The sequence below is a fragment of the Pelophylax lessonae genome, assembly GCF_965119305.1.
Source record: "Pelophylax lessonae genome assembly, chromosome: 1".
Lineage (NCBI taxonomy): Eukaryota > Metazoa > Chordata > Amphibia > Anura > Ranidae > Pelophylax > Pelophylax lessonae.
Genome location: NC_138768.1, coordinates 388,968,152 through 388,981,223, shown reverse-complemented (window position 1 = coordinate 388,981,223; position 13,072 = coordinate 388,968,152). Strand labels below are relative to the sequence as shown.

Here is a 13,072-nt window from a genome sequence, read left to right as displayed (position 1 = left end):
TTATTGCACACTTGTCCATGTAAAAGGTCACAATGGAGAAATGCCACACTGTTTGAAGTACAACCTGTTCCAATGTTCCAAGCATAGACTTTTTGTCCCTAAGTGAAAGCTATCATTTATGGTATACCTTGATTGTAACTGTTTTGGGAAGCAGTTTAATAGATGTGTTTTGAAGTTCAAAATTGCTCTATTCTGTCCTGTTTTACTGAAGCCTAAATGCACTCATAAGCCTAAATAAAACTGCAAAGCAAAAAATGAATATGTATTTAGGCTGCCTGGTTCCTGCATTTGTCTACACCTCTCCTTTACAGTCAGCTAAGGAAGCTGCCATATAAGCCTCTGCTTGACCTGAAGTTGCCATGGTGCTGCAAATGTGACCAGTTATGACAATATCCATTTGCTGGCTTGACACTTTGAATGCAACTGTTTTTGGAAACACAATAAGGAAAGCACCTATCCAAGCTAGTGCGAACACACTACCTGGTAACTCCAAGTTGTGAGCCTACATTTAGGCTCATGGGACGGTGAAAGGTATCAGAGAGCCATGGCTTATAGGAGACTAACTGAAACTGATCTTTGATATCCAGCATTCCTAGGCTGACATGTGTGCAGCTCCATTCTCTCTTGCTGGATGTTTGTTTTAGACAACAGTTTATTTAATGGGTTTAGTTATGCTGTAATGAAGTTCAAAGTTCCTTTATCCTGGTTGCCCCCAGTTCTAGCCCAGATAATTTTCTGCCTTATGATCTGTCTGCTGTCAGCTCTTACCTTGCCTGTATGAATTATGTTTATGCCTTTATATCCTGTAACTGAAGAAGTAAGTATGTGGATATGTATGCTCCATCTAAGCTTTAACAATGATTGCTTAAAAGCAGACACCTTTACTATCCCCATTTTGCCTTTGTAGACTCTGTTGCTTCTTATCCAAGGTATAAATAAAAGCAACACAATCTGCCTAATTACCCTGGATTTGCTGATTTTGCTTACCACTTGCTATATATGAATTCAAGTAAGAGTGATTAACACCCATAAGTGGGAGCCCTTGAAATCTGCATTGTAAATAATTGTAATGAATATTTATTAAAGATGTCATATTTTGAATTTCAATGGTGCTGTTAATATAAATAAACATATAAAACAATGGATGGATGTGAATCACATCTAAAGCAGATGGAAAGATTTTATTTTGATTCAGTTTGATTGGGTTAGGGTATGCTTGAAGTAATTTCCTTTGTGGTTTTATTTATGTTGATATGCACTCCTTCATCAGATGGTGCTCCCTAACGCTCTGGCAGTGGAGTGTCCCTTGTGGTCCTCACGTCCAGATCAGGACTATGGACCCAGGAATGGTCATGATAACGTCTGAACTCTAGACCAGGTGGAAGGTAGAGTAGAAAATGCTGTAGGGACTGGTCTAGCATTGGGGAGAAGCAGATGATCAGAGAAGTAAAACTGCTTTTCTGTGTTCCCAAGACCTATGAGCAATGAACCCCTGCAGTCCAGGCACAGTTTCACTTCATGGGATAATTCTATGGTTTCCTAGAATTGTGCCTAAACTGTCAACTTCAAATACCTGTTTCTTTCCAGTTCTTGATTTTGCTTCTTTTAACATGATAGCAACAATGTCTTCCATGTGTAAATTTGAGACCCAAGGGCAATGTAACACTAGTAACTTTCTAGCAAAGAATTGTGGTTTATTTATCTATTGTTCTTTAGCTAGCAACATACTAAAGGCAAATAGACAGTGCACTTTTCACTTCAGAGCTTAGTAAATGAGATGTAGCTTCACTTTGCAATGAATATCCATTCGCATACAGGGATAAAAAAAATGTTTCTTGCAAATGATTGGATGATGGAGGTCACCAGAGCTCCCCCTCATTTACTAAATGAGAAACTGCACTTGAAGAGTGCAACTGCACTTGCAATGTGCACAGTCTATTTACCTTTAGTAAATCTACTCCAGTGTTTGGAGATGCAGATACAAACTTCTGGCGGATCATGATCATCAGCAGCTGTATTGGATAATTTGATTAGCTACTGTCTCTGATGGGTTATTAGCGAGTTTAAACAATGAAAACTGTTAGTCACTTTGTGAATGGGCTCCAACTTGTTAATGATAATGTAACACAGATATTTCATTGATAACATCGATTAGCTGCTACAACATCACCACAGCAGCTGTAGAAATGACAAAATCGGTCATGTGACATGGCCCTAACTGGTCCTAACTGGGGAATGATGAATGTACATCTAATATATATTGTTTTTCGGGGGGTTTTGGCCTCTTAGTTCCAATAATTTTTACAATACAAATCCCAATATGCGCTGTGCAATAGGAGAGATTATTTTTTTTTACACTGCCTAGGAAAGTTCTCTGCCAGTATAGTTCCAGCACTCAATCGATTAAACGTTATTACTGCTTACAGCTGTACTTGAGGTGGCTTTGCTCTTGTTTATGCTAATCTGGACTCCAAATGCAATCTTATGCCTTGTCCCTAATGTTACTCAAGTGGTATGCTAAATTGTGTTATTACCATTGTTAATCCATTTTTTTGCTTGCCTAATTACCAACCATATTGCCTTTACTACCTGATTTGTTTCCTGTTTTCAATGTATAGCACTACTACTGGGCACCAAGTATTACTTTCAGTGATTTCCTGTGATATTGTATGTTTGTACACTCACCCTGGTGTATCAGGGGGCTGAGGTTCTTGAGAAGGTCGAGGGAAAGAACAGAGGACCCATTCTACCCATCGACTCCTATGGGAGTAGTGCTACAATGATTAATTTCCCAGGAAGGAAATCCCCTTTCTTTACAGAGGCCCTGCTCTTGGTGGCAGCACGACCAGCTTTATTTTTAAATCCTTTCTTCCACTTAGCGAAGGTTCTGGTTCTGTTACAGGGTTAGTGCAATATCCTGTTTGATGTGGGCCATTTGTCATAGCCCTCCCTCCCGAAAGAGGGCTACAGAAAGATTGTAGTTTAAATGACAATTAGGTCGGCTTTTAGGAGACAGCCATGAAGAAATCAAAATTCTTAAAGATTCCCAGATCATGCATTTTCTTAACACATTAAAGCACACTTCTGATTTGACTTCATCCACCTCTATGGAGTATCTATGTAGGAACTTTGACAAACACAGGGGTCACATATCTAAACTCTATTCTATACTGACTTCGAGCTCAGCTAAAGTATTCTATATAGAAAATGGGAACAAGACCTAGATGACTTGTTGAAGGTGGAGGACTGGAATAAGTTGGCACAGTACGCATTTAAAACATACATTAATACCTCTCTAATTGAGGCCAATTATAAAGGACTTCTCAGATGGTATCTCTTGTTTGTAGAGCATCATCACAGTAGAATTATTTAAGCTAGTTAAATCTGTGATGCTACCAACTCATGTTTTCTCCACCTAATTATTAACTTAATTTCTTAGTTCACAGGCTCATCCTTTCAGTTGCACTAGATTAAGTCACTAAGATCTTTGATGCTTTATAATTGTTTAATATACAAGTAGAAAGCGTTAATGAAATGGAATAGCTACGTTTTTATTAATCCTGTATGCTTATTGTTTGTAATGGGTATGACATAAAGGTCCTTGCTTACATTATTTTACAGGGACATGTCTGCCTTACCTCCAAGTTCTTCTGATGTTTCCTCTAATAATACATCAGCCTCAATCTCCTCATAAGGTGTGACTTGTGACTCAGTTACAGATGGTTCTGGCGTGGTTGTTGAGAGATCCGGAACGCTAGTTTCCACTTCTGGTGCTATAGTTCCTTCACTTAGATTGGAAAGTTGGTCATCATCAGTAAAAATGTCATCAATGCTATTAGATTCTTTACTGGCATCAGAAATTTCTGAATGAGAACTTTCAGGCAGCTGAGGCACTGTTGAAGTCTCAAGATGATGTGAGACAGGAGACAAATTACTTTGTAGCTCTGGGCTGAGGCCTAAGAGAAAGTCACACATCCTGGTTAATTAACACATTTTAGCACTTAAGTGCTTAACATTTTCTAAAGATAAATGTTTTTTCTCAAATCAGTGTCAGTCTACAAGTGGAGGCATGCTTTGTGTTGCTTTATAAAATGTTAAAAAGGACCACTAAACAACCTATTAGTGATTAGTGCTACCAATAAATGCTTTAACAGTTATATCTTGTATATTGTACTGTATATCGTACATTGTTAGCCATTACCAGGCCGACTAAAGCAATTATTGGTGAACAAAGGAAAAATAATCAAACATGATCATTATTTTGAAATATTTTCAGTATAATTGACCTTATTTATTATAAACTGCTAATACTTTATTCTAATTCTTAAATTCAGTAATTCATAACAACCAGTTAGAATTTGACTTTTGTTAGTCTGACTCCTGTAAAGTGAAAATTACCATCGGTGCAATTCTTTATTGAATAAGGCTGATTATCTTCTTACAAAGAAAGCTAATGAATACAAAGGAAATTATTAGAATTCTGATGAAAATGTGGTGAATAGCTAAATTCTTGGTCCTTTCCATATAAAACTACAAATGCAATGATAGGATGTGTAGAGGCAGTTTAGTGAAAAAAAAAAAATGGAAAAATAAAAAGACACAATAGTTAATTAGTACACAGTAAGGCCCCTTTCACACGGGCGCTCCGTATGTCCGTATATAACCCCACCCGTTTGCGGGTGATATATACGGACATAATGCATGTCAATGGGATTGCGGATGTCAGCGGATGACCATCCACTGACATCCGATTTGCATCCTTTCAGTTCTGTTCCATTTTTTGGAACAGAACAGAACCCTATTTTTCTTCCGTTTAAAAAATGGAAAGGATGCAAAATCGGATGTCAGCGGTGCTATCCGCTGACATCCGCAATCCCCATAGACATACATTATGTCCGTATATCATCCGCAAACGGATGGGATGATATGCGGACATACGGCATAAAAATGTCATTTTATAATTGAAATTTTTTAAATATTTTAACTGTTATTAAGGCTTCTTTCACACGGAGCGGACCGTATTGCGATCCGCTCCGGCACTTTTTTTTTCACGGACACGGATGACACTTGTGTCATCCGTGTCCGTGAAAAAAAAAAAAAAAGTGCCGGAGCGGATCGCAATACGGTCCGCTCCGTGTGAAAGAAGCCTTAATAATAGTTAAAATATTAAAAAAATGTAAATTATAAAATGACATGCAAAAAAAAAAAAGAGAGAGAGAAACAAAACAAACAAACAAACAAATAAACAAAAATTATACAATAGAGTTTTTACAGCAAAATGTTCTGTTAATGTAATATTTTTTGAAAAAAATATTTTAATTAAAATTAACTTAAAATATCTAATGACTCCAAGTTGTGCATTAGATATCCACATGGAGACAGGTACAGTACGTATACAGTATATGAGAATGCCTTAGGTAAATCTGTATGAAAAAGTTCACCTTTACTAAGATTATAAATGTTGAAGATTTTATATTTAAAGTTCAAAATAGTAGATAAACAATGAATAGGAGGAAAACAGATAATCACAGGTCAAATATAAAAAAAAAAATGAAAAATGGTGAATAAATTGAAAATTAGCAAATACTTGATGACAATTGTATTTGCATATTTGAAATGCATGAAACTGGCACTGACTTTACCAAGCAGGTAATTCCAGGTAAGAGCATTCCAGCTCTATTTTGTCAAGAGTTGACCAGATGCTCTAAATATCCAGGTGCTAAAAGATGGGACACCAGAAAATAGAGCGCTCTGTTTAAAACACAGCAAATAGCTGGCTAGCTAATGTGTGTGTGTGTGTGTGTAGAAACCAACCTGCCCTTAGTTTGCTATACTTACCCACATGTTATCTGAAAAGAACTCCCCCCCCCCTCACCTTTCTCAATCTGCTATTTTCAGATTACTATGATAGGTGTTCTCAAGCTGTTTAAGAGCCGGTTCACATTTGTGCGATCACAGAGATCGCTTGTAATTCAGAGCACACTGCTCCTAAATTACATGCGATCTCTGTGCGGTGCAAATTTCAGCTTGTATGGCTGAATTTGCACCGCAATCGCACTAAACACGCATATGACTCTTTTTTACCCGCAGCAGAATTGGATCGCATGGTGGTTCACACTAGTGCGATCTGATTCTGTGCGAACTTGCAGATCGCACTGCGATATACGATCTGATCTGGGGGTGTCGTTAACTTTTAATTGACACCCCCTGCGTATCGCATATGGCAGTGTGAACTGCCAGGGGTGCGGATGCGATGCGGGAACACGCTGTATATTCGCTGCGTTCCCGCATCGCATAAATGTGAACCGGCACTGAAACCATACTGTATACCATTAGCCAGAGTTGCTAACAGCAGTATGTAAGCCTCTGTTAGATATTTGGCCTCAGCTACTATAAACAAACAATGAGTCCACTTTCGTGTAAGCCCCCGTTCACACTGGTCGCCTGACAGGTCGCCTGGCATAGAGAAGCTGTGGACCCGTTCTAATAGGAGCGACACAAGTCACTCCGACTTAGAAAAAGGGTCCGGAGCTTCTTTGGGGCGACCTGGAGCGACCTGCATTGACTTCAATGTTATGAAGTCCGTGCCGGTCGCTCCGAGGTCGCGGTGCGAGCAGCGCCCCGCTACCTGTGAGGTCGCCTCGGGAAGTCGGATCGCCCCAGTGTGAACGGGGCCTAAACCAAATTATAAATCAATGTTAATGTTGTTGTGCACCTTGGCACAAAGGTTTTCCTCTAGAATGATGTACAGAAGGATTTTTAGAATTTGGGCCAGGATCTTCAACAGTTAGGGTTTACTGTTACATTTTCAGGGGCCTCACCTGTGCATAATGGACAACAAGAGAAAGTACTTTGTATAGCAGAGTTCAATGTTTGGATAAGGAAGTGGATGCATTGCTGAAGGTTTTGGTTATATAAGTGATGATGCTATCACATGGTCTGACATTGAGCTGTACAAGAGAGATGGTCTGCAACCCTAACACAAGGGCACTGAGCACTTGGGCACTGAGCTTTTAGGTGTGGAATTTAGGAGTTTTTGGACACGCATTCAAACTAAGAAATAAGGGCAGATATGTAACTGATGAGGAGCACTTCCACCCCCAGCAGGTTGAAACAAATGTAAAGGTTTGTGTTGCCAAGGACTAGGCTGATGGGGTAATCACTTCAGTTAACCACTTTACCACCGGAGGATTTTCCTGCTTTACGTCCAGGTCACTTTTTGCAACTTGGCACTGCGTGAATTTAACTGACAATTGTGCGGTCATGCAACACCATACCCAAACGAAATTTACATCCTTTTTTTCCCCACAAACAGATCACCTCTGCGCTTTTCATTTTTTGCGATATTAATAAAAAAAAAGAGCGAAAATTTTGCGAAAAAATTGAAATTTTCTACTTTGACAGTTAAAAAATATCCAATATATTACATTTTTGTCATATATTTAGGCCAAAATGTATTTAGCTACATGTCTTTGACAAAAAAATTCTCAATGAGCGTATTTTTAACCGCTTTAAGACCAGAAGATTTTATCCCATTCCTGACCAGGCTATATTTTGTGATTCGGCACTGTGTTACTTTAACCTCCTTGGCGGTAATCCCGAGCGTGACTCGGGGTTGATTTTTCATATCAGGATCGGTAACCCCGAGTCACGCTCGGGGTGGATTGCAGAGAGCGCAGCGGTGTTCTCTTACCTTATCCTGGCGATCCAGCGATGATCTCTCATTGCTGAGATCGCCAGCCGAGAGTCCCGCCGCTCCTCCGTCCCTCCGTCGGTCTGATCACTTCCTAGTTCCGTTCCCTGCAGCAGCAATGCTGCATGGGAGCGGAACTAGGGAGGGAAATAAAAAAAAAAAACGTTGCACAAAACACATTTTATATTGTGTATATATATATATATATATATATATATATATATATATATGCATATATATATATATATATATATATATATATAGATATATATATATATATATATAGATATATATATATATATATACCGGTATATATATATATATATATATGCATATATACAGTGGGTACGGAAAGTATTCAGACCCCCTTAAATTTTTCACTCTTTGTTATATTGCAGCCATTTGCTAAAATCATTTAGGTTCATTCTTCTTCCTCATGAATGTACAAATAGCACCCCATACTGACAGAAAAACACAGAATTGTTGACATTGTTGCAGATTTATTAAAAAAGAAAAACTGAAATATCACATGGTCCTAAGTATTCAGACCCTTTGCTGTGACACTCATATATTTAACTCAGGTGCTTTCCATTTCTTCTGATCATCCTTGAGATGGTTCTACACCTTCATTTGAGTCCAGCTGTGTTTGATTATACTGATTGGACTTGATTAGGAAAGCCACACACCTGTCTATATAAGACCTTCCAGATCACAATGCATGTCAGAGCAAATGAGAATCATGAGGTCAAAAGGAACTGCCTGAAGAGCTCAGAGACAGAACTGTGGCAAGGCACAGATCTGGCCAAGGTTACAAAAAGATTTCTGCTGCACTTAAGGTTCCTAAGAGCACAGTGGCCTCCATAATCCTCAAATGGAAGACGTTTGGGACGACCAGAACCCTTCCTAGAGCTGGCCGTCCGGCCAAACTGAGCTATCGGGGGAGAAGAGCCTTGGTGAGAGAGGTAAAGAAGAACCCAAAGATCACTGTGGCTGAGCTCCAGAGATGCAGTCAGGAGATGGGAGAAAGTTGTAGAAAGTCAACCATCACTGCAGCCCTCCACCAGTCGGGGCTTTATGGCAGAGTGGCCAGACGGAAGCCTCTCCTCAGTGTAAGACACATGAAAGCCCGCATGGAGTTTGCTAAAAAACACCTAAAGGATTCAAAGATGGTGAGAAATAAGATTCTCTGGTCTGATGAGACCAAAATAGAACTTTTTGGCCTTAATTCTAAGTGGTATGTGTGGAGAAAACCAGGCACTGCTCATCACCTGTCCAATACAGTCCCAACAGTGAAGCATGGTGGTGGCAGCATCATGCTGTGGGGGTGTTTTTCAGCTGCAGGGACAGGATGACTGGTTGCAATCGAGGGAAAGATGAATGCGGCCAAGTACAGGGATATCCTGGACAAAAACCTTCTCCAGAGTGCTCTGGACCTCAGACTGGGCCAAAGGTTTACCTTCCAACAAGACAATGACCCTAAGCACACAGCTAAAATAATGAAGGAGTGGCTTCACAACAACTCCATGACTGTTCTTGAATGGCCCAGCCAGAGCCCTGACTTAAACCCAATTGAGCATCTCTGGAGAGACCTAAAAATGGCTGTCCACCAACGTTTACCATCCAACCTGACAGCACTGGAGAGGATCTGCAAGGAGGAATGGCAGAGGATCCCCAAATCCAGGTGTGAAAGACTTGTTGCATCTTTCCCAAAAAGACTCCTGGCTGTATTAGATCAAAAGGGGGCTTCTACTAAATACTGAGCAAAGGGTCTGAATACTTAGGACCATGTGATATTTCAGTTTTTCTTTTTTAATAAATCTGCAACAATGTCAACAATTCTGTGTTTTTCTGTCAGTATGGGGTGCTATGTGTACATTCATGAGGAAGAAGAATGAACTTAAATGATTTTAGCAAATGGCTGCAATATAACAAAGAGTGAAAAATTTAAGGGGGTCTGAATACTTTCCGTACCCACTGTATGTATATATGCATATATATATATATATATATATGTGTATATATATATATATATATATATATGCACACACACATATATCTATATATAATATATAATGCATGAATTATAATCTAATCAATATAATTTTATTATATATATTATATATTAAATAATAAAATAATATTATTGATTCGATTATAATTCATGCGTTTGTGTTTCAAATTTATCACATCTGGGATGTCTACTAGAGTCTTATTTTGGTCAGGTTTAAGTCAGTAATTACTAAGAATTGTAGGCCTATAATACATAACGCCAAATTTCCATGAAAAGAATTGTACCGCTTTTGGTATGTAATTCCTGACATAATCATACCGCCAGGGAGGTTAACGGACAATTGCGCGGTCGTGCCACGCTGTACCCAAATTTATGTCCTTTTTTTCCCCCCCATAAATAGAGCTTTCTTTTGGTGGTATTTGATCACCTGTGCAATTTTTAATTTTTGAAGAAAAGAGTGACAATTTTGAAGAAAAAGACAATATTTTTTACATTCCGATACAGTGCCTTGCGAAAGTATTCGGCCCCTTGAACTTTGCGACCTTTTGCCACATTTCAGGCTTCAAACATAAAGATATAAAACTGTAATTTTTTTTGTGAAGAAACAACAACAAGTGGGACACAATCATGAAGTGGAACGAAATTTATTGGATATTTCAAACTTTTTTAACAAATAAAAAACTAAAAAAAATAAAAAAATAAAAAAAATGAAAAATTGGGCGTGCAAAATTATTCAGCCCCCTTAAGTAAATACTTTGTATCGCCACCTTTTTCTGCGATTACAGCTGTAAGTTGCTTGGGGTATGTTTCTATCAGTTTTGCACATTGAGAGACTGAAATTTTTGCCCATTCCTCCTTGCAAAACAGCTCGAGCTCAGTGAGGTTGGATGGAGAGCGTTTGTGAACAGCAATTTTAAGTTCTTTCCACAGATTCTCGATTGGATTCAGGTCTGGACTTTGACTTGGCCTTTCTAACACCTGGATATGTTTATTTGTGAACCATTCCATTGTAGATTTTGCTTTATGTTTTGGATCATTGTCTTGTTGGAAGACAAATCTCCATCCCAGTCTCAGGTCTTTTGCAGACTCCATCAGGTTTTCTTCCAGAATGGTCCTGTATTTGGCTCTATCCATCTTCCCATCAATTTTAACCATCTTCCCTGTCCCTGCTGAAGAAAAGCAGGCCCAAACCATGATGCTGCCACCACCATGTTTGACAGTGGGGATGGTGTGTTCAGGATGATGAGCTGTGTTGATTATACGCCAAACATAACGTTTTGCATTGTTGCCAAAAAGTTCGATTTTGGTTTCATCTGACCAGAGCACCTTCTTCCACATGTTTGGCGTGTCTCCCAGGTGGCTTGTGGCAAACTTTAAACAACACTTTTTATGGATATCTTTAAGAAATGGCTTTTTTCTTGCCACTCTTCCATAAAGGCCAGATTTGTACAGTATACGACTGATTGTTATCCTATGGACAGAGTCTCCCACCTCAGCTGTAGATCTCTGCAGTTCATCCAGAGTGATCATGGGCCTCTTTGCTGCATCTCTGATCAGTCTTCTTCTTGTATGAGCTGAAAGTTTAGAGGGACGGCCAGGTCTTCGTAGATTTGCAGTGGTCTGATACTCCTTCCATTTCAATATTATCGCTTGCACAGTGCTCCTTGGGATGTTTAAAGCTTGGGAAATCTTTTTGTATCCAAATCCGGCTTTAAACTTCTCTACAACAGTATCTCGGACCTGCCTGGTGTGTTCCTTGTTCTTCATGATGCTCTCTGCGCTTTAAACGGACCTCTGAGACTATCACAGTGCAGGTGCATTTATACGGAGACTTAATTACACACAGGTGGATTCTATTTATCATCATTAGTCATTTAGGTCAACATTGGATCATTCAGAGATCCTCACTGAACTTCTGGAGAGAGTTTGCTGCACTGAAAGTAAAGGGGCTGAATAATTTTGCACGCCCAATTTTTCAGTTTTTTATTTGTTAACAAAGTTTGAAATATCCAATACATTTCGTTCCACTTCATGATTGTGTCCCACTTGTTGATTCTTCACAAGAAATTACAGTTTTATATCTTTATGTTCGAAGCCTGAAATGTGGCAAAAGGTCGCAAAGTTCAAGGGGGCCGAATACTTTCGCAAGGCACTGTATATAACATTCCCAAAAAAAAAAAAAATGTAAAAATCAAAATTTTTTAACATTTTAGGCCAATTTGTTTTCTGCTACATAGTTTTGGTAAAAAAAAAATCACAATAAGCCCATTTTGATTGGTTTGCGCAAAAGTTATCGCGTTTACTAACTACGGAAAGATTTGTAATTTTTATTGTTTATTTTGTTTACTATTAATGGCGGCGATCTGCGATTTTTTTTCGGGACTGCGACATTGCAGCAGACAGATCGGACCCCTAACTGACATGTTTGACACTTTTGGGGGTACCAGTGTCATTACTACAGTAATCAGTGCTATAAATATGCACTGTTACTGTAATAATGACACTGGCAGGGAAGGGGTTAACTTTATTGGTGATCAAGGGGTTAAATGTATGCCTCATGCTTACTGACGTGTGTGGGTGTGTGACACAGACACAGATCACAGGTTCAGCTATGCTGAATCCTGTAATCTGTCACTGTCTGTCACATAGGAGATCCGCCCGCTTTGTTTACACAAGTGGGTGGATTTCCTCACTCAAACCCCGACGATCGGGGAAGAGCGGCAGTGATCACCGCCTCTCCTCCCCTGGCCCGACTCCCGCTGTGTCTGAATACAGCGGGAGCGAGCCTCCGGCGGAGCACGCGTGCCGCCGAGAGGGGCGGGATCCAGCGATGTAGGTCTACGTCGCTGGACGATAACGAGCCAGCTCAGTGAGCGGTCGGCAAGTAGTTAAAGTTTCTGGTGGTAAAATTAAAGCAGCAGATAGCAGTGTTTGTCATGTCATGTGCATGGATGCCTGTGAGCTGACAGCTTTTATGTCTAGGGACAACTTAGACCTTGTTGCAATTACAGAGACATGGTTCAAGGATTCAAATGACTGTGAAATAACGATATCAAGGTATACACTATACAGGAACAACAGAGTAGGGAAGAGGGGATGTGGAGTTGCCATATATGTCAAAAATAGCATAACGCTAACATTAATTAAAAAAACGGATGAAATACTCGAAACCCTCTGGATCTGCCTTCCAAGCAGAGAAGGATCTTCCTTTAGAATTGGTGTAGTATACAGACCCCCAGGACAGACAGACGATTATGATAACTTGGTAAATGATGATACAACTCAAATAGCAATGAAGGAAGAGGTTTTGACCATAGGTGACTTCAACATGCCTGGCATTAACTGGAATTCTCAAACTGCTGCTACAA

General features: G+C 39.5%; 1 protein-coding gene across 1 annotated transcript in view; it reads right to left on the bottom strand.

Moving 5' to 3' along the window:
* Nucleotides 1-13,072, bottom strand: part of LOC309544428 (uncharacterized protein) — a gene marked incomplete at both ends in the record, with an annotated part of 80,667 nt that overhangs the window by 27,817 nt on the left and 39,778 nt on the right. The window contains one exon of the mRNA XM_082243341.1: nucleotides 3,639-3,956. Within this exon, the coding sequence (XP_082099467.1) occupies nucleotides 3,639-3,956 (318 nt within the window). The remainder of the gene's footprint in view (nucleotides 1-3,638; nucleotides 3,957-13,072) is intronic.